The 21,502-nt window shown below is 38.5% G+C and overlaps 1 protein-coding gene and 1 pseudogene across 1 annotated transcript in view; one reads left to right on the top strand and one right to left on the bottom strand.

Moving 5' to 3' along the window:
• LOC129469029 (cytochrome P450 4Z1) overlaps nucleotides 1–14,413 on the bottom strand; it is a 54,305-nt gene extending 39,892 nt beyond the window's left edge. The window contains exons 1-3 of the mRNA XM_055255159.2: nucleotides 10,730–14,413; nucleotides 9,630–9,771; nucleotides 560–604 (exon numbers count right to left, since the gene is read on the bottom strand). Of these exons, the coding sequence (XP_055111134.1) occupies nucleotides 560–604; nucleotides 9,630–9,771; nucleotides 10,730–11,005 (463 nt within the window). The 5' untranslated portion in view covers nucleotides 11,006–14,413. The remainder of the gene's footprint in view (nucleotides 1–559; nucleotides 605–9,629; nucleotides 9,772–10,729) is intronic.
• LOC129469030 (tubulin alpha chain-like) lies at nucleotides 6,520–7,360 on the top strand (annotated as a pseudogene).
• Nucleotides 14,414–21,502: the final 7,089 nt, after the last annotated feature.

Below are 21,502 nucleotides of genomic sequence, written 5' to 3'. Positions count from 1 at the left end.
ATAAGAGGAGAAGCTATGAAGGACAAGGCGAGATTGAGCTCAGGTTTCTGAAGCAAAAGCGAGTGTAGGTTGTGGTAAGGTGAGGGAGACAGAAGCATTTAGTGTCTATCAGGAAAGTAATTTCTCCCCCCACCTCCACCTCCACCTCCACCAGGCTCAGATAAGAAAGGATCAGACACACATACTGATATGGTTTGGCTCTGTGCCTCCACCTGAATCTTATGTCAAATTGTAATCCTCAGTGTTGGAGGAGAGGCCTGGTGGAAGGTGACTGAGTCATGGGGGTGGATTTTCCCCTTACTGTTCTTGTGATAGAATTCTCCCTAGATCTGCTTGTTTAAAAGTGTGTAACACTCCACCCCTACTCCTGGTGGCCACGTGAAGGTGTGCCTGCTTTTCCTTTGCCTTCCACCACAACTGTAAGTTTCCTGCAGCCTCCCAAGAAGCAGAAGCCTGTACAGCCAATAGAACCATGAGTCAGTTAAACCTCTTTTCATTATAAGTTACCCAGTCTCAGGTATGTCTTTATAGCAGTATGAGAATGGACTAATATACATACCAACCCAGGATTCAAGGATTTTGTGGCTAACAGCACTTTTGGGATCTGTAAAACAGAACAAAGGAGGCAAAAGATGGCATTAAGTGAAAATCACAAGTTAAAATGAGAGGAAATTTTTGTATGTTTCCATATTCCTCGTGGGTAACACAAATAGCTAGTGTGCAAGGTGGTTGGAGGCTAGTTCTTCAGTCCCGAGAGTCCCAGGGAAGCCACAGAATTAGAATGAGAACTTGTTTATTCTTTCTCCACAGCACTTGGTGCCACGAGGTCAATAGCAGTGGAAAACAGAGTGTAATTTCCTTCACAGTATAATTTTCTTTCAACATAAGTTGAAAAAATACATTTGTTTTTGTTGGGGAACTCTCTGACAACATTTTAAAGCTCCAGTTCCTTTTCACATAGACATGTAAAGCTAGACACAGGAACATGACTTTGAGATAAATTGTAGATTTTACCCTTGTTGGATTTGTTTGAGAAAGATGTATATAAATGAATCAGAAGAAAGGACATAACCTTGGTTTTACAGTTTTGGGAAAACAAGAATTAGTGTCCTTTATTCATTCCATCAACATCTTTATGTGGGATAAAGACAGGGAAATAAAAATGGGGCAGAAAACATATGAACATCTAGGAAAAGATAGGATTGTTAACAGGATATTCACTTTCTGCAAAAGTCCAGGTGAAATGAAACTGTAAAATACCTTGAGTTCTAAGGGTAAGAAGATATCTTATGGCATTCACTCTCTCAGTCCCTAGTGTATTCTCTCTCTATCTCTCTCTCTCTGTCCATACACTTCAATATAAAACCACTGCCCTCTAGACATTTCCCTTTGTGTACCACACAGACACCTCAGGACCCCAGAAAATCCAAACCCGATGTATCTCTTCACTACCAGATAGCCTCCTCTTCCTCTGTCCACTTAAAGGCACAACTATATTCCCTATTTTCCCCACCAAATGTTGGGACCCCTTCTTAACTAATTGCTCTTTCTCATCCTCCTAATCTACTTGTTGGAAGATAATTCTGGCATTTCTCCAGAAATGGGTAAAAGAGATTGATAGAATTGTTAAAGATTTTGGAAAGAATGTATGTACGTGTACATTTAAGGCTAATAAGCATGAGCTTTTCTACTCTAGATATTCCAGGGTCCTAAAAAATAATGTCTAGGAATGACATCAGCAAAAATGGTGGAATAGGAACTGTCCAGGGCCATCCCTTCCCAAATCAAAACCAAAAATTATCTGGCAAAAACTGTTATAGTCAACTTTAGCAGAATTCTGGAAGACAGTTAATTGTTTACAGCAACCAAGTGCACACTTAATCAGAAGAAAGGCCACTGAAAAAGGATAGAAAAGATTGGCATTGCAATTTAGCCTTGCCCCACATCCATCTCCACTGCCATGGCAATCTTGAAGACGGCAGCCTGTATTCTCAGTGGGTTCTGATTCCTGGATCCCACAGAAAGCAGAGCAGTCTTTGTTCTCAAGGAATTTTGTTTGTTTTGACCTCTGTGTGGGTTTTCTGAAGGACAGGGGCTTTCCTATGTTTTACCTAACTCAGAATTCTCTAAGGGCAGGGAAGTGTTCCTCAAAAACATTGAGAGGCAAAAGAACTAGCACTGCTTCCTGGGACAAAAAAGAACAATTGAGGCAATAATAAACACACCAAAATCTAGAAGGAAAAGCTGGGAATGATAATTTTTTTTTGGAATCAATGCTTTAAAAAGTTCTCACAGGCCGGGCGCGGTGGCTCACGCTTGTAATCCCAGCACTTTGGGAGGCTGAGGCGGGCGGATCACGAGGTCAGGAGATCGAGACCACAGTGAAACCCCGTCTCTACTAAAAATACAAAAAATTAGCTAGGCGTGGTGGCGGGCACCTGTAGTCCCAGCTACTCAGAGAGGCTGAGGCAGGAGAATGGCGTGAACCCGGGAGGCGGAGCTTGCAGTGAGCCGAGATCGCGCCACTGCACTCCAGCCTGGGCGACAGAGCGAGACTCCGTCTCAAAAAAAAAAAAAAAGTTCTCACATATAACAGGGAACCTACACATACCCAGGGTAGGATGCATGCTTGGAAAACACTTGATAAGACCACAGGCTTTCAACTTTGACTAGTCCTTACACAAAGTGCAAGAAGAAAGAGAAAGCTAAGGCAAACTTGTAAATGCCCCGATTAAATGCTAAAGGTGTGCCAAAACACAGAACCAACCAGGAAAGACCTCGAGAGTATTTTTATTTTCTTTTCTACCTTTTTTCTTTTATTCCTTTTTTTCTCACATAACATTTAAAATGTTCAGTTTTAAACAAAAAATTACAAATCATGTAAAAGAAACAAGGAAGTATGGATGGCCTATGCACAGGAAAAAGAAATGAAAAGAAACTGTTATTGAGGAAGCATAGATGTTGGACTTACTAGACAACTTTAAATCAACTGTCTTCAATATGCTCAAAGACCTGCAATAAACCATGGCCAAAGATGAAACAAAACCAAAATACTCATGTATGAACAAATAGAGAATATTAACAAAGACATAGAAGTTGTAAAGAGAAACAAATAAAGTTCTGGAACTGGAGTATACAGTAACTGAAAAAAAAGTTTATAAGATTTCAACAGTTGATTTGAGCAGGCAGAGAAAGAATTAGCAAAGTTAGAGATAGGTCAATTGAGATTGTTGAATCTGAGGAGCAGAAATACAAAACAGAATGAAAAAATGAATGGTCCTAAGAGACCTGTGGGACACCATCAAGCATATTAACATATGCATAATTGGAGTCCCAGAAGAACAAAGAGAGAAAACTAAGTTGAAGACATAATGGTTGAAAATTTCCAAAATTTGAGGAAAGACATGAACCTACAGAAAAAGAAGCTCAATGAACTACAATCAGGATACATTCAAAGAGATTCACCCTGAGCCACATTAGAATCAATTTGTTGAAAGCCAAAGACAAAGAGAAAATCTGGAAAGCAGCCAGAAAGAAGGTGACTCATCACATATGAGAGATCTTCAATAAAATTAACAGCCTATTTCTAATCAGAAACAATGGAGTTCAGAAGGCAATGAGATGATATATTCAAAGTGCTGAAAGGAAAAAAAGCCAACTAGGAATTACATATTTAGCAAAATGATCCTTCAAGAATGAAAGGGAAATTATGACATTCCCTGATAAACAAAAGCTGAGATGGTTTGTTTCTAATAGACCTACCCCACAAGAAATGCTAAAGAGGGCCTTTCAGGCTGGAATGAAAGATCACTAAGCAGTAACTCAGAGCCATGTAAAAAAAAAAGAACACTGGGAAGGGTAACTACATAGGTAAACATAAAAGTCAGTATTATTGTATCTTTAGTTTTTAACTCCTCTTTTTGCTTACATGGTATACATACACATGCATAAAACCGTAGTTATAAATCTATGTTATGGGCACACAATCTATCAAGATGCAATCTGTGACAATAACAATATATAGAGATGGAGATGTATAGGAGCAGAATTTTTGGATACTATTGAGCTAAATTTGTATTAATTCAAACCAAGTTGATATAACTTTAAGATACTAATTTTAATCCCACATTAATCACTATGAAAGTAACTGAAAATATACAGAAAAGGAAATGAGAAGAGTAACATAAAAATGTTACCATACGAAAAACCAAAAATCAATTAAACACCAAAGTAGGCAGTAATGGAGGAAGTGAGGAACATAAAATATATATGACAGGCTGAGCACAGTGGGTTACATCTGTAGTCTCAGCACTTTGGGAGACTGAGGGGGAAGCATTGTTTGAAGCCAGGAGTTTGAGACCAGCCTGGACAACATAGTGAGACCCTTGTCTATACAAAAGAAAAAATTAGCCAGGCATACTGGTGCAGGCCTATAGTCCCAACTGCTCAGGAGGCTGAAGTGGGAGGATTACTTAAGCCCAGGAGCTAGAGGATGCGGTGAGCTACGATGGCACCACTGCACCCTACCCTAGGTGACAGAGCAAGACCCTATCTCTAAAAAAAAAGATATAAGACATATAAAAAACAAACAGTGAAATGTTAGAAATAAGTCCTTCCTTATCAGTAATTATTTTAAATGTAAATGGATTAAACTGTTCAACTAAAAGTCAGAGACTGGCAGAATGGACTAAAAGAATGGGATCCATTAATATGCTGCTTACAAGAGACTCACTTTAGATCTGAAGAAACAAAGAGGTTTAAAGTAAAAGGTATTCTATGCAGACAGTAAGGAAAAGAGAGCTGGATGATTACCAGCTACATATACTTTAAAATATTGTGACACAAAGACATTATATATTGTTAAGGGGTCAATCCATCAAGAAGATATAACAGTTATAATATATAAATATATACCTAACAATAGAATCCCACAGTATATGAGGCAAAAGCTGACAGCATTGAAGGGAGAAATAGACAGTTCTAAAATTATAATTGGAGAATTCACTACATCCCTTTCAATAATGGAGAGAACAATGATACAAAAAATTAATAAGGAAATAGAGAACTTGAACAGCACTATAATTATGCCAAACAGACATGTTCTAAAAGCTCCACCTAACAACATCAGATTACACATTCTTCTCAAGTGCACATGGGTCATTCTTCAGCATAGATCATACTGTAAGTTACAAAAAAAGTCTCAATAAATTTAAAAAGATTGAAATCATTCAAAAATATCTCTCCATAGAATAAAACTATAAATAGAATAAAACTAGAAATCAATATCAGAAGTAAAACAGGAAAATTCACAAAACATGAATATAAAACAAGACATTCTTAAACAACCAAAGGGACAAGGTATAAATCATAAAAGACATTAGAAAATATTTCGAGGCAAATGAAAATGAAAACAACATATCCAATGTAATGGAATTCAGCAAAAGCAGTGCTTAATGAGATTTTTATAGCTTAAATGTCTTCATTAAAAAATAAAGTCCTTAAATCAATAACCTAATTGTACACTTTAATGAACTGGAAAAAGAAGGGCAAATGAAACCCAAAGCTACTGAAGGAAGGAAATGATAAAGATTAGAGCTGAGATAAATAAAATAAAAACAGGAAAAACAATAGAAAAAAATTAACAAATAAAAAATTATTTATTTGAGAAGATTAACAAAATTGACAAAACTTTAATTAGATTAACTATGAAGAAAAGTGAGAAGAACCAAGTTACTACAATCAGAAATGAAAGTGTGAACATTACTATCAACTTATTATTACAGATAATAAAAGGATTATAAGAGGACACTATGGACTACTCCCTTGGACTCCATGGTAGTCTGTTAATGGGAGATCCTTGTTGCTGTCCCTTCACCTCCTTCAGCCTTGCAGAACCTTACAAGTCCCTGTCATATGTGAGTGCATCTCCACATTGGCTAGGCTGCTGTCCAGATTGGCAGTTCCTGCTAGGATCTCTACTGCCTGGAACATGGCCTCTAGCCTGATGGCAAGGCCAAGAGACAAGACTATTGTGGGAGGAAATGACTCCTTCAATACCTTCTTCAGTGAGACGGGTGCTGCCAACCATGTGACTAGGGCAGTGTTTGTAGATGTTGAACCCAGAGTCATTGACAAAGTTCACACTGGCACCTACTGCCAGCTCTTCCACTCTGGGCAGCTCATCACAGGCAAGGAAGATGCTGCCTATAACTATACTTGAGGGCACTATTGCATAGGCAAGGGGATTATATTGACCTCATCTCAGACTGAATTTGCAAGCTGGTTGACTAGTGCACAGGTCTTCAGAACGTCTTGGTTTTTTACTGCTTTGGTGAGGGGACTTGTTCTGGGTTCACTTCTCTGCTGGTGGAGTGTTCTTTTTGTTGATTGTGGCAAGACGTCCAAGTTGGAGTTCCCCACATACCCAACCCACCATATTTCCACAGCTGTAGTTGTATAACTCTATCTTCATCTCCCATACCACCCTGTAGCACTCTGATTGTGCCTTCATGGTAGACAATGAGGCCATCTATGATATCTGTGGAGAAACCTCAATATTGAATGCCCAACCTATACTAGCCTTAACTGCCTTATTAGCCAGATTGTGTCCTCCATCATTGCTTCCCTCAGATTTGATGGAGCCCTGAAAGTTAATCTGACAGAAGTCTAGACCAAAATGGTGCCCTGTCTCTGCATCCACTTCCCTCTGGCCACATATTCCCCCATCATCTCTGCTGAGAAAGCCTATCATGAACAGCTTGCTGTAGCAGAGATCACCAATGCTTGCTTTTAGCCAGCTAACCAGATAGTGAAAGGTGACTCTTGCCATGGTAAATACATGGCTTGCTGTCTGTTGTACCATGGGGACATGGTCCCCAAATATGTCAATGCTGCCATCACCACCATCAAGACCAAGCCTATCATCCAGTTTGTGGATTGGCATCCCATTGGCTTTAAGGTTGGTATTAATTACTAGCCTCCCAGTGAGGTACCTGGTGGAGACCTGGTCAAGGTATAGAGAGCTGTGTGCATGCTGAGCAACACCACAGCAGTTGCTGAGGCGTGGGCTTGCCTGGACCACAAGTTTGACCTGATGTATGATAAGCTTGCCTTTGTTCACTGGTATATGAATGAGTGGATGGAGGAAGGAGAGTTTTATGAGGCCTGTGAGGACATGGCTGCCCTTAAGAAGGATGATGAGGAGGTTGGAACAGATAGTGCTGAGGGAGAGGATGAGGGTGAAGAATATTAACCCTTTTCCTACAATTTTATACTCTGTTGTCTTGAGACTGTCCTATTTCTGTTTGGTGAAACTGTCTGTTTATTGTGGTCCTAAACTGTCAATAAAAGTGATGTTTCCATGTTAAATGTCAATAAAGAGGGTACTATGAACAATCGTATGCTGGCGAATTGTATAACCTAGATGAAATGGACAAATTCTTGAAAGCACAAAAACTACTAAACTGACTCAAGAACAAGTAGAAAATCTGAATGGACCTATAGCTGGTAAGGTAAAGAGAATGAACTAGCAATCAAAAATCCCCAACAAAGAAAAGCACAGGACCAGAGCACTTTGCTGATGAATTCTACCAAATATTTAAAGATAAATTAAGGCCAATACTTCTAAAACTCTTCTAAAAAACAGAAGAGGGAGCACTTCCTAACTCCTTCTATGAGGCCAGCATTACCCTGATGCCTAAGCCAGACAAAATAGTACAAAAAAAGAAAAGTATAGGCCAATACCCCTTATGAATACAGATAAAAAGTTCCTAAAAAATACTAGCAAATGGAGTCCAGCAGGATATTAGGCAATTTTACATAATGACCGAGTGGGATTTATTCCAGGAATGCAAGAGCAGTTTAATAGAATGAAGAGAAAAAAACCACATGATGATCTCAGTTGTTACAGGAAGAATATTTGACAAAATCCAACACCCTTTCTTGATAAAAACACACAGTAGACTTGGATTAGAGAAAAAGTTTCTCAACATGCTAAAAGGCAGATATGAAAAGCTTACAGTTAGTATTATACTCAGTGGTGCAAGACTGAAATCTTTGCCCCTAAGATCATGGCAGAGACATCCGCTTTCACAACTTACATCCGACACTGTAACAGAAGTTCTGGCTAGAGCAATTGGACAATGAAAAGAAAAAAAGGCATCCAAATTGGAGGGGAAAAAACTACAGTTATCTGTATTCACAAATGACATGATCTTAAATACAGAAAATCCTAAAAAGTCTGCAAGAAAACTGTCAGAGCAAATAAACAAATTCAGAAACTTTGCAGGATACAAAATCAAAACACAAAAATCAGTTGTATTTCTGTACACTAGCAATGAACAATCTGAAAACAAAGTTTTAAGAACTCTATAATAGCATCAAAAGATAAAATAGTTAAGAATAAATTTAACAAAGGAAGCAAAAGACTTGTATTCTGAAAACTAAAAAACATTGCTGAAAGAAATTAAAGAAAATGTACGTTAAGTAAAAGGACATCCATGTTAATAAATTGAAAGACAATATTGTGCAGATGACAACACTCCCCAAATTGATCTACAGATTCAATGGAATCTCTATGAAAATCACATTGGCCTTCTTTGCAGAAATGGAAAAGCCAATTCTAACATTTGTATGATATTTCAGGGGAAACAAAACAGTCAAAACCACCTTAAAAAAGCACAACAAAGCTGGAGAACTCATACATCTTGATTTCAAACTTATTGCAAAGCTATAGTCACCAAAACAATGTGGTACTGGCATTAAGTGTAGATATCAGAGTCCAAAAATAAGCCCATACATCTGTTGTCAATTCATTTGCAACAAGGGTGCAAAGGTGGTGATTCTGGCAGAGTGCCAAAAATAAGCCCATACATCTGTTGTCAATTCATTTTCAACAAGGGTGCAAAGATGGTGATTCTGGCAGAGTGCCCTGTGACATGAGAGAGCCACAGGCTGCTTGAAATTTTGCAGATGCACGAAGAGAGGTATGGAGGCATTTTATAACTGAGTGACTCATGTAGGTAGCTGGGAGAGTGAGGCAAAGGCCAGCCTTTTATGCCAACAGGCAGTTGAGGAAAGCCCAGTGGGAGAATCCTACACACATCTTGCCACAGCCAAGAAGCAGCTCTGCAATTCTATGGAATTCCCACACTAGGGACCTGATGGAGAACTGGTGTCCACTTGCCAGAGCCTCCACCTGGCACTGGCCATTCCCAGAGGACAGGCATCATTAGTGGGCAAAGCATCTATGGGGAACACTCATCTCTGTGCAACACTGGCATTAAGCCAATTGTAAGCAAACCATCTCTCCATCCCCAACCCACTGTATGTTCACAGTGGTGCTAAGTGGTAGTCCTGGGGGTCTCAGGTAAGTAAATGTGATGGAAGGATCAGAAAAAATTTGCGATGTAGGGAGAGATGGTTGCTTGGAAATGGATCAGAAAATCCTCTACAACAGCCCTCAATAGAGTCCTGACTATGATGTCAAGGAGGACATGGAATCTTCCCTTCAACATATCGAATGATGGATTTCCCTTAAACATACTTCAACCTGTCCTTCCCTAGTGCGACAGACACCCTGAGACCCTCTTTGTTGCTGCTGTGTACTGTGAGACCCTCTTGGTTTTTACCTTGTCTTTTCAGGAGAATCTTGGCATAGTCTGGGTCATGGACACTGAAGAACATCGTAAAGGGTCCAACCCACAGGGGAACGGCACATGGGTATTTTTCCATCAGCTTATGATACACCTCAAACTCCTTTACTGGGTAAAACTGTCATAAGATAAGTCATGACTGGTTAGTAAAGGTTGTCACCCCAGGAGGACCCCTTTCCCTCAGATGGACCATGTGCTAAATTGAGGGTCTGTGGACACCACCCCATCAGACAGGTTCACATCTGCTGAAGGCAAGTTTTCTTCTCCATGTGTCTCCAGCACCTCCACGGAATCTTCCTGGCCCAGGGCAAGTGCTCAGGACCTGTTGCTGAGTGATTGATCTTCTCACTCCAGCGTCAACTTTGGAGATTTAAGTTCAAATCCCAATCTGACACTTATTCATTATCTATGTCATCAGGGCCATGATTTCCTCTGGTGTATAATAGGAAGACCAAATATATTTCACAAAGCTGCCATGAAAATTAAGTGAAATTATAAACATAAAATTCCTGGCACAAGGTAAACCCTTAGTAACTGCTGATTCCCTACCTCGTCTTTGCTCTGGATATGCCCACTCATGTTTTATCTGCCTCCAAGGCAGCGAAGTCTCACATGCCTTTTACTCCTTTGTGGTTGCTGCTCATCTTTCAACTTTCCTTTCTAATTTGCTAAATGTTTTCCTATTTCCAGCTTCATTAGAAGCTGTAGCATCTTTGTATATTTCCTGTTAACAATTGGCATGGTCTATTTCTCTGTAGAACACCCAGAGTCCTGAGAGTAGTAAAGACCTTGGCCTTGAATCAGGAGACCAGGGTTCAAGTTTCATTTCTGTCATTTATGAGGTGGGTAGCACAGGAAAGTTGCATCTTTATTTTAGGCTTCAGTTTTCTTATCTGTAAAATAGGAATAACAATATCTTTCCTCCCCATATCATAGAATTTTTGTAAAAATCACAATGAGATTGGTGTGAAAGCATTTTGCATATTACATAATGCCCCACCAGTCTGTGCTGTTTTTTTTTTTAAGTACCACATCTTTCTGTCCCTTAACTTCCCCAACCAATTTTCTCCTCTTACCTCCTTATGGCCATAGAACCAGTGGGCAGGGGGTGCAGGAAACAGGTGCAGGGCTCTGATCATCCATCTCTTCCTCTGGTACAACCTGATTACCTGAAACAGCAGCAGAGACATGCAGAGGAGGATCAGCAGCAAGAAGGGGTGCGCTGTGAGTTCCTGAAGCCAGGAGGGCTCCATTCTTCTCAGAGGTCCTGAGCTCTGGAGAGCCTGAGAGAACTGAGCCAGGGAGAATGCAGGTCTCTCATAAACCCAAAGGAGATGGCCCCTGGGCAACATTGGGCTTTCAAAATGCCATATTCAGGGAGGGCACATAAGGAAGAGGAGCCTAATTAAGTCTGCAGGGTGAAAACTGCTGAGATGTTGGCCAGCAGACCCGGATTCCGGAAGAACTAGATTTTCAGATAGGAGCCATGTGCATGACAGCTCATACCCATATGAAAGCTTTGCTGCACTGCTTTGCCCTTCCAGAATCTAGAAGTTCACATCTAGTCATCCTTTGTAGCACCATTATACATTCTTGTAAAAAATCTCCCTCTCTCATTCCCTGTTCTTTTTTGTTCATGTTTCTGATAGAATTTATCTTTCTAGAGAAGTTTCAGGTTCACAGAAAAGTTAAGGAGAGAAAGTTCAGGGAGTTCCCATATATCACCCCTCCCTTCCAGCTTCCCTGATTATCAACATCCTCCACCAGAGTATAACACTTGTTACATTTAACGAACCTACAATGACACATTACTGTTACCCAAAATCTTAGGCACACACCTAAGTTTTTTTTTTTTTTTCTATTTTGAAAGGGGTTGAGTTCTTGATTTGATTCTCAGCTTGGTTGCTGCTGGTGTACAGCAGAGCTACTTATTTGTGTATATTAATTTTGCATTCTGAAACTTTGCTGAATTTAATTACCAGTTCTAGGAGCTTTTTGGATGAGTCTTTAGGGCTTTCTAGGTATACGATCATATCCTTTCAAAGAGTGACAGTTTGACCACCTTTTTACCGATTTGAATGCCCTTTATTTCTTCCTTTTTTTTTTTTTTTACAGTGGGGGTGCTCCCAGTTCTCATTTTAATGAATAAATAATAACCATATATAACCACATGCTAATAAAAGATGTTTGAAAGTATTTCTTCCTTTTGTCTGATTGCTCTGGCTAGGACTTCCAGTACTATGTTGAATAGAAGTGGTGAAAGTGGGCATCCTTCTCTTGTTCCAGTTCTCAAGGAGAATGCTTTCTACTTTTCTCCTTTCAGTATAATGTTGGCTGTGGGTTTGTTGTATGTGGCTTTTATTACCTTAAGGTATGCCAATTTTGTTGATGAGAGTTTTAATCATAAAGGGATGCTGGATTTTGTCAAATGCTTTTTCTGCAGCTATTGAGATGATCATGTGGTTTTGTTTTTAATTCTGTTTATGTGGTGTATCACATTTATTGACTTGGGTATGTTAAATCATCCCTGCATCCCACTTGATTATGGTGGATTATCTTTTTGATATGCTGTTGGATTCAGTTCACTAGTATTTGATTGAGGATTTTTGCATCTATGTTCATCAGAGATGCTGGTCTGTAGTTTTCTCTTTTGTTATGTCATTCCCTGGTTTTGATATTAGGATGATACTGGCTTCACAGAGTGATTTAGGGAGGATGCCCTCTTTCTCTATTTTGTGGAATAGTGTCTATAGAATTGGTACCACTTCTTCTTTGAATGTCTGATGGAATTCAACTGTAAATCCATCTGGTACTGGACTTTTTTCTGTTGGCATTTAAAAAAATTACAATTTCAATCTCACTGTTTGTTATTGGTCTGTTCAGGGATTCTATATCTTCCTGGTTTAACCTAGGACGGGGGTATATTTTCAGAAATTTATCCATCTCTTCTAGGTTTTCTAGTTTATGCATGTAAAAGCATTCATGGAAGTCTTGAATAAACTTTTGTATTTCTCTGGTATCAGTTGTGATAGCTCCTCTTTGATTTCTAATTGAGCTTATTTGGATCTTCTCTCTTGTTTTCTTGGTTAATCTCGCTAATGGCTCATCAATTTTATTTATCTCTTCAAAGAACCAGGTTTTTCATTTCATTTATTTTTTTGTATTTTTTTGTTTCAATTTCATTTAGTTCTGCCCTGATCTTTGTTATTTCTTTTCTTCTGCTGGGTTTGAGTTTTGATTGTTCTTTCTCCAGTTCTGTGAGGTGTGACCTTAGATTGTCTATTTTTGCTCTTTCAGACTTTTTGATGTAGGTATTTAATGCTATAAACTTTCCTCCTAGCACTGCTTTTGCTGTATCTTAGGGGTTTTGATAGGTTGTGTCACTATTATTGTTCAGTTTAAAGAATTTTTAAATTTCCATCTTGATTTCATTGTTGACCCCAAAATTATTCAGGAATAGGTTATTTAATTTCCATGTATTTTCATGATTTTGAGGGTTCCTTTAGGAGTTGATTTCCAATTTTTTTCCATTGTGGTTTGAGAGAGTACTTGATATAATTTTGATTTTCTTAAATTTACTGAGACTTGTTTTGTGGCCTATCATATGGTTTATCTTGAAGAATGTTCCATGTACAGATGAATAGAATGTATATTCTGCAGTTGTTGCGTAGAATGTTCATTAATATTTCTTAAGTCTATTTGTTGTAGGGTAGAGTTTAGGTCCATTGTTTCTGTGTTGATTTTCTGTCTTGATGACCTGTCTAGTGCTGTCTGTGGATTATTAAAGTCCCCCACTATTACTGTGTTGTTGTCTATCACATTTCTTAGGTCTAATAGTAATTGTTTTTTAAATTTGGGAGTTTCAGTGTTAGGTGCATATATATTTAGAATTGCAATTTTTTTTTGTTGGACTAGTCCTTTTATCATTATATAATGTCCCTTTTTGTATTTTTAAACTGCTGTTGCTTTAAAATTGTTATGTCTGGTATAAGAATAGCTATTCCTGCTCACTTTTGGTGTCCATTTGCATAGAGTATCTTTTTCCACTTACCTTAAGTTCACGTCAGTCCTTATATGTTAGGTGAGTCTCCTGAAGAGAGCAGAAATTTGGGTGGTAATTTCTTATCCATTCTGCCGTTCTGTTTCTTTTAAGTGGAGCATTTAGGCCATTTATACTCAATATTAGTATTGATATGTGAGGTACTATTCTACTCATCATGCTATTTGTTGCCTGAATACCTTGTTTTTTTTTTCATTGAGTTATTGTTACGTAGATCTTGTGAGATTTATGCTTTAAGGAGGTTCTATTTTTGTGTATTTTGAGAATTTGTTTCAAGATGTAGAGCTTTTAGCAGTTCTTTTAGTGCTGGCTTGGTGGTAGCGAATTCTCTCAGCATTTGTTTGTCTGGAAAAGACTATCTTTCCTTCATTTATGAAGGTTAGTTTCACTGGATACAAAATTCTTGGCTGATCATTGTTTTGTTTAAGGAGGCTAAAAGTAGGACCCCAGACTGGGCACCGTGGCTTATGCCTGTAATCCCAGCACTTTGGGAAGCTGAGGCGGGTGGATCACGAGGTCAGGAGATTGAGACCATCCTGGCCAACATGGTGAAACCCCATCTCTACTAAAAATAGAAAAATTAGCCAGGTGTGGTGGTGTGCCCTGTAGTCTCAGCTACTCAGGAGGCTGAGGCAGGAGAATCACTTGAACCCAGGACGCAGAGGTTGCAGTGAGCCGGGATCGCACCACTGCACTCCAGTCTGGGCAACAGAGTGAGACTCTATCTCAAAAAAAAAAAAAAAAAAAGGACCCAAATACCTTCTAGCTTGTAGGGTTTCTGCTGAGAAATCTGCTATTAATCTGATAGGTTTTTCTTGATAGGTTACCTGACACTTTTGCCTCACAGCTCTTAAGATTCTTTTCTTCATCCTGACTTCAGATAACCTGTGCCTGGGTGATGATCTTTTTGTGATGAATTTCCCAGGTGTTCTTTGAGTTTCTTTTATTTGGATGTCTAGGTCCCTAGCAAGGCCAGGGAAGTTTTTCTTGATTATTCCCTCAAATATGTTTTCCAAATTTTAGATTTCTCTTCTTTCTTGGGAACACCAATTATTCTTAGTTTTGGTCATATAACATAGTCCCAAACTTTTTGGAGGCTTTGTTTATTTTTAAAAATTATTTTGGTTTGTCTTTGATAGATAAGGTTAATTTGAAAGTCTCGTCTTTGAGCTGTTAAGGTCTTGCTTCTGCTTGTTTGATTTTATTGCTGAGACTTTCCAGTGTATTTTGCGTTTCTCTAAGTGTGTGTTCAGTTTCCAGAAGTTGTGATTGTTTTTTATTTGTGCAATCTATTTCACTGAAGAATTTTCCTTTCATATTCTGTATCTTTTTTTTATTTCTTTAAATTGGACTTCACCTTTCTCTGGTGCCTCCTTGATTAGCTTAATAATCAACCTTCTGAATTCTTTTTCTGGCAATTCAGAGATTTTGTCTTAGTTTGGATCCATTGCTGGTAAGCTGATATGATCTCTTGGGGGTGTTAAAGAACCTTGTTTTGTCATATTACCAGAATTATTTTTTCTGCTTCCTTCTCATTTTGATAGACTATGTCAGAGGGAAGTTCTGGGATTCAAGGCCTGCTGTTCAGATTCTTTTGTCCCAAGGGGTGCTCCCTTGATGTGATGTTCTCCCCCTTCCCCTAGGAGTGGGGCTTCCTGAGAGCCAAACTGTAGTGATTATTTTTGCTCTTCTGGGTCTAGCCACCCAGCGGAGCTACAAGGCTCTAGGCTGGTACTGGGGAGTGTCTGTAAAGAATCTTATGATGTGATCCATCTTCAGGTCTCTTAGCCATGGATACCAGTGCCTGCTCCAATGAAGGTAGCAGGGGGATGAAGTGGACTCTGTGAGGGTCCTTGGTTGTGTTTCTGTTTAGTGCACTGGTTTTGAGTTGGTTGGCCTCCAGCCAGGAAATGGAACTTTCAAGAGTGCATAAGCTGTGGTCCTGTAGGCAGGATGCAAACTTGCCATAGAGACTCCTGGTTATGTATTCAGGTTTCTCAGGTGGTGGGCAGGGCCATAGCACTCCGAAGTGATTATGACCTTTGTCTTTGGCTACCAGGGCGTGTAGAGAAAGACCACCAGGTGGGGTCAGGGTAGGCCTGTTTAAGCTCAGCCTTTCCTTGGGCGGGGCTTGCTGCAGCTGTTGTGGGGGATGGGGATGTAGTTCCCAGTCCAATGGAGCTATATTCCCAGAGGGATTATGGCTGTCTCTGGTAAGTCATACAGGTCACCAGGGAAGTGGGGGAAAGCCGGTAGTCAGAGGCCTCACCCTGCTCCCACACAGCCTGGAGTCCTAAAGGCCAGTCTCACTCCTACTGTGCCCTCCCCAACTGCAGTGAGTCTATTTCCAGGCAGCCAGTGACCAGGGCTGAGAACTTGCTCCAGACCACAAACCTCCTCATTGAGAAAGGACGCAGACTCACAGTTTTTGGCTTCTCAGGGAGCCTGCAGCAGTAATCTAGTTCTTCAAAGGGTCTGTAGATTCTCTTAGCTTTCCTGGTATGTTCCTGCAGTGGTTCTTGGAGTAAAAGTTCATGATGTGAGTCTTCACACATTGTTCTGTCCGAGTGGGAGCTGCAAGCTAATTCTGCCTGCTATCTGTCATCTTCAAACTATGTCTTCCTCTTGCCTGATTGCTTTGGCCAGGACTTCCAATACTATGTTGAATAGGAGTGGTGAGAGAGGGCATCCTTGTCTTGTGCTGGTTTTCAAGGGGAATGCTTCCATCTTTTCCCCATTCATTACGATGTTAATATGGGTTTGTCATAGATGACTCTTATTATTTTGAGGTATGTTCCTCAATACATAGTTTATTTAGAGTTTTTAACATGAAGTGATGTCTAATTTTATCAAAATCCTTTTCTTTATCTATTGAGATAATCATGTGGTTTTTATATTTAGTTCTGCTTATGTGATGATCCACATTTATTGATTTGTGTATGTTGAACCAAACTTGCACCCTAGGGATGAAGCCTACTTGAGCATCATGGATTAGATTTTTGATGTGCTGCTGAAATTGGTTTGCAAGTATTTTGTTGAGGATTTTTGCATCAATGTTCATCAAGAATATTGGTCTGAAGTTTCTTTTTTTGTTGTGTCTCTGCCAGGTTTTGGTAGCAGGATGATGCTGGTCTTATAGAATGAGCTAGAGCAGAGTCCCTCCTCTCAATTATTTGGAATAGTTTCAGTAGGAATGCTACCAGTTGTTCTTTGTACATCTAGTAGAATATGGCTATGAATTAATCTGGTTCTGGGCTTTTTTGGGTTGGTAGGCTATTTATTACTGATTCAATTTTGAAGCTCATTATTGGTCTGTTTAGGGATTTGATTTCTTCCTGGTTCAGTCTAGGGAGGGTGTATGTGTCCAGAAATTTATTCTGCTCTTCCTGATTTTCTAGTTTGTGTGCATATAGGTGTTAATCGTAGTTTCTGTTGGTTATTCTTATTTCTGTGGGGTCAGTGGTAGCATCCTCTTTGTTATTTCTAATTGCGTCTATTTGGATCTTCTCCCTTTTCTTCTCTATTAGTGTGGCTAATGCCCTATCTGATTAACTTTTATAGAAAGCAAACATTGAATAGTTTTCCGTTTTGATTTCTTTCAGCTCAGCTCTGATTTTAGTTATTTCTTGTCTTCTGCTAGCTTTGCAATTGATTTGCTCTTCCTTATCTAATTCTCTCAGTTGTGATGTTAGATTGGTAATTTGAGATCTTTTTAGCTTTTTGATGTGGGCATTTAGTGCTACGAATTTCCCTCTTAATACTGCTAGCTCTGTCCCAGAGATTCTGGTATGTTCTACCTTTGTTCTTACTAGTTTCAAAGAACTTCTTTATTTCTTCCTTAACTTCATTGTTTACTCAGAAGTCATTCAGGAGCATGTTGTTTAATTTCTATGTAATTATATGGTTTTGAATGATTGCTTTAATCTTGACTTCTATTTTTATTGCACTGTGGTCTGACAGTGTGTTTGGTATAATTTTGATTCTTTTGCATTTGCTGAGAATTGTTTTATGTTCTATTATGTGGCCGATTTAAAAGTATGTGTCATGTGGCAATGAGAATATATATTCTGCTGTTTTGAGATGGAGAGTCCTGTAGAAGTCTATCAGATCTATTTAGTCCTGTTGAGTTCAGGTTCTGAATATTTTTGTGAATTTTCTGCCTTGATAATCTGTCTAATACTGACAGTGGAGTGTTGAAGTCTGCCACTATTATTGTGTGTGAATCTAAGTCTCTTTGTAGGTCTCTAAGAACTTGCTTTATGAATCCAGGTGCCCCTGTATTAGGCGAATATATATTTAGGATGGCTAGGTCTTCTTGTTGAATTGAACTCTTCACCATGATGTAATGCCCTTCTTTATCTTTTTTGATCTTTGTTAGTTTAAAGTCTGTTTTGTCTGAAATTAGGATTGCAGCCCTTGCTTTTATTTTAATTTCCATTTGCTTGGTAGATTTTCCTCCATCCCTTTATTTTGAACCTATGAGTCTCATTATGTGTGAGATGGGTGTTTTGAAGACAGCATACCATTGGGTCTTACTCTTCTATCCAGCTTCCCACTCTGTGCCTTTTAAGTGGGACATTTAGCCCATTTACATTCAATAATCTATTAATTTTTTAAAAAGTATTTTTCAAGAAGTTTTGAGCAAACATTGGAAAGGGATCATAGAAATGAAGTGAATGTGTCTAACGAATATTTAAAAATGTAAATGAATTTCTGCTTATCAGATAAATAAATCTGTTAAATGAATCCAAGACGAAACTAGGATATTTCCCAATACATGATGCAAGCATAACTTGGCCATACTTGATATTGATTCATGAAATAAATTTTCAAAGAGAAAAGATTGGTGTCATATTTAGGATGGCAGAGTGCCCTGGACTTCATATAAAGAGCAAGTATAAGTCTTGGGGAGAGAAGAAAAGGGTGGGAGCAGAATTTTCTAAAACTCACAGTCAGGCTGAAGGTGCGTGATCAGATAAATGCTTGCTTAAAACAAAGTGCCCCTTGTGATAGTTTACAGAGAATGATGATTTCCAGTTTCATCCATGTCCCTACAAAGGACATGAACTCATCATTTTTTATTGCAAGGACAAAAAACCAAACACCGCATGTTCTCACTCATAGGTGGGAATTGAACAATGAGAACACATGGACACAGGAAGGGGAACATCACACTCCGGGGACTGTTGTGGGGTGGGGGGAGGGGGGAGGGATAGCATTAGGAGATATACCTAATGCTAAATGACGAGTTAATGGGTGCAGCACACCAACATGGCACATGTATACATATGTAACAAACCTGCACATTGTGCACATGTACCCTAAAACTTAAAGTATAATAAAAAAAAAAAACAACAAAAACAGTGCCCCATAGGGGACCATCGGCCTTCGTCCCAGGGGATACTTAGGAAACAGCCCAGGTTTCTTTGCTACCTAAATTAGGGAAATTAAATGTTCTTTCATCAGGTTCTTCTCATACACAGTATGAAAACCTTTCGGGTTTCCCTACATGCAAGCAGGTGATGTTTAGACATGAAAATTGAGAAGTACAGCAGGTATGCCAAAATCAGACATGATATTTACGTAGCCAAATTCCAGGAGATCACATGGGCAGAGTTAGCAAATTATTGGCCAGCCTATTGCAAATTATTGTTTTCACATGGGTTCGACTGGAAATAATGGCTGATCTCCCATTTCGATTTTATAAAACTATCTCCCAAATTTGGATAGGCTCTAAGTGACTTCAGGATACAAAGAAACTTTGTGTTTCATTTTGCCTTGATTATATATTCAACCACAGAACACAAAATGAACTGTTTGCTTTTCATTTAACTGTCTGGCTATTTGTACAGTAACCTTCTATAGCTGCACCTTATTTTGCTTTATGTAAAATGTTAACCTCGGGGTTTAGGCAAAAATGTCTGAGAATTAATTATGAAGGCATTGGGACATATAAAAATACTATGTAAATATAAAATTGTTAATACAATTTATTGGCCAAAATATGCTAGTATCTTTTATTACTTTGTTCTCATGAATCTCATGCAATGTTTCAAAAATGTATACTTGCAAATTATTTTATTTAAAGTTTAGATTAATTTGTAAATATTTCTCATGATTTAAATTATATTGTATTATACTAGCCTTTATCCTCCACTGGCTTTTATAAGTTGGGCAAATACAATACTATGAAGATGTATATCTGTATTCAATTAAATAGCTGCAAAAATCAGAGCACCACAGTGAATCTACTGGTCATGAAAGATAATGATATTGCTACCAAAAAATAGTAAAATAATATTCATAGGCCCCTGTCTCTGCCTGTCCCTGCCAGGGTTGTGGAGGTAAAGAGTGCTAGTCAATCACTCCAGAAAGGACTCCACATGGGTCTGGGTGGGTAGGGACAAGAAGGAGCACTACATACTGGAACCACTTATGTGGTTCTGGTGGAGGGCAAAAATATTGGTAGTAGTCAGGAATATACATGTGTGTACAGGTGTGATGTATGAAAGACAGAAAGAAAAGGAGAGAGAAGAAATGTGAGTTCACATTCCAGTGCTCTGGAAACAGAATTGGGATTGTGTTAGGGACAAGGATTGCCCCTAGGTCCTCTGGGATGGCATTGAATAAGCAGTAAAAGCAGGAGAGCATGGCATGCAGGGGATACTTAGCACCTCAAATTTATAAAGTACAATTCTAAGAACTAATTGAAAAACACTCACAAAGTGAGGTGGTGATCAAGGATGTCCTAAGTGTAACACTCAGCTTAGCCAGAGTGTAGGGGAACCAGAAAATGTTTCTGAGCCGGGACTCATACCAGCAAACTACCTCAGCCTGAAGGTCTTTATTGGAGCAAGGACACCATTTTAAAAGTGAAAAATTATAATTATAATAAAAATAATTATCTGCAAATTCACATAATTTTATTCAACTGTGAAAACAACTTTGTAGTAGAAGTCAAAATGTTTGGAGGAAATGAAATGCTTTGACCTAATTTACTTCATAGAGAGAAAATATGATGCCCTGATTCAGGAGATGAAAAGCTTTTGAAGGCACAGATATGTGATCTCATCCAGTAAGTTAATTTGATTCAGAACCAAGTAAAGTGTTTTTTTTGATAGTTTTTTTAAAAAAGAATTTGCACAGGCAAAATGTAAAACCAAAGTCGCACAAGTTCATGGTGATCAACCAGTAGTTGAACTGCCTTCTAAGATAAGAATTTACACTCTTCAGAAAACTAGAATCCAAAGTCTTTATATTATTCACCATGTCCAGTATTCAATTAAAACCCACTAGCCATACAAAGAAACAGGAAAAAATGACCCATAGTCAAGAAAAATAAAGCTGTTAATATAAACCAATCTGGAGCTGGTCCAAGCATAAGGCTAAGCAGACAAAGATTTTCAGTGATTATAAATATTTACAAATGATTTTTAAAAAGACTTAAAGGAAAATATAATCTTAATGAGTGAATAGACAGGAAATCTCAGCAGTTAAATAGAAACTACAAAAAAAAAAATCAAATGAAAAGTCTAGAACTTAGAAGTATAGTAATGAAAAGTCCAATATCTGAAATTTAGAAACTCACTGGATGAGCAAAAGAAAAATTCAGTGACTTTAAAGACATATAATTGGAAGATATGCAATCTAAAGAACAAAATGAAAAAAGCTAAAAAAAAAAAATTAACTGAGTCCTAGGATCCTGTGGAACAATATCAAATAATCTGACATACATGTAGTTGAAGTCTCCAAAAGAGAAGAGAGCAATACTGAAGCAGAATATATATAT

This window comes from Symphalangus syndactylus, chromosome 12 (genome assembly GCF_028878055.3).
Source record: "Symphalangus syndactylus isolate Jambi chromosome 12, NHGRI_mSymSyn1-v2.1_pri, whole genome shotgun sequence".
Taxonomy (NCBI): domain Eukaryota; kingdom Metazoa; phylum Chordata; class Mammalia; order Primates; family Hylobatidae; genus Symphalangus; species Symphalangus syndactylus.
Note: the sequence above shows the minus strand (reverse complement) of the source record. Positions and strands in the feature narration are given on the sequence as shown.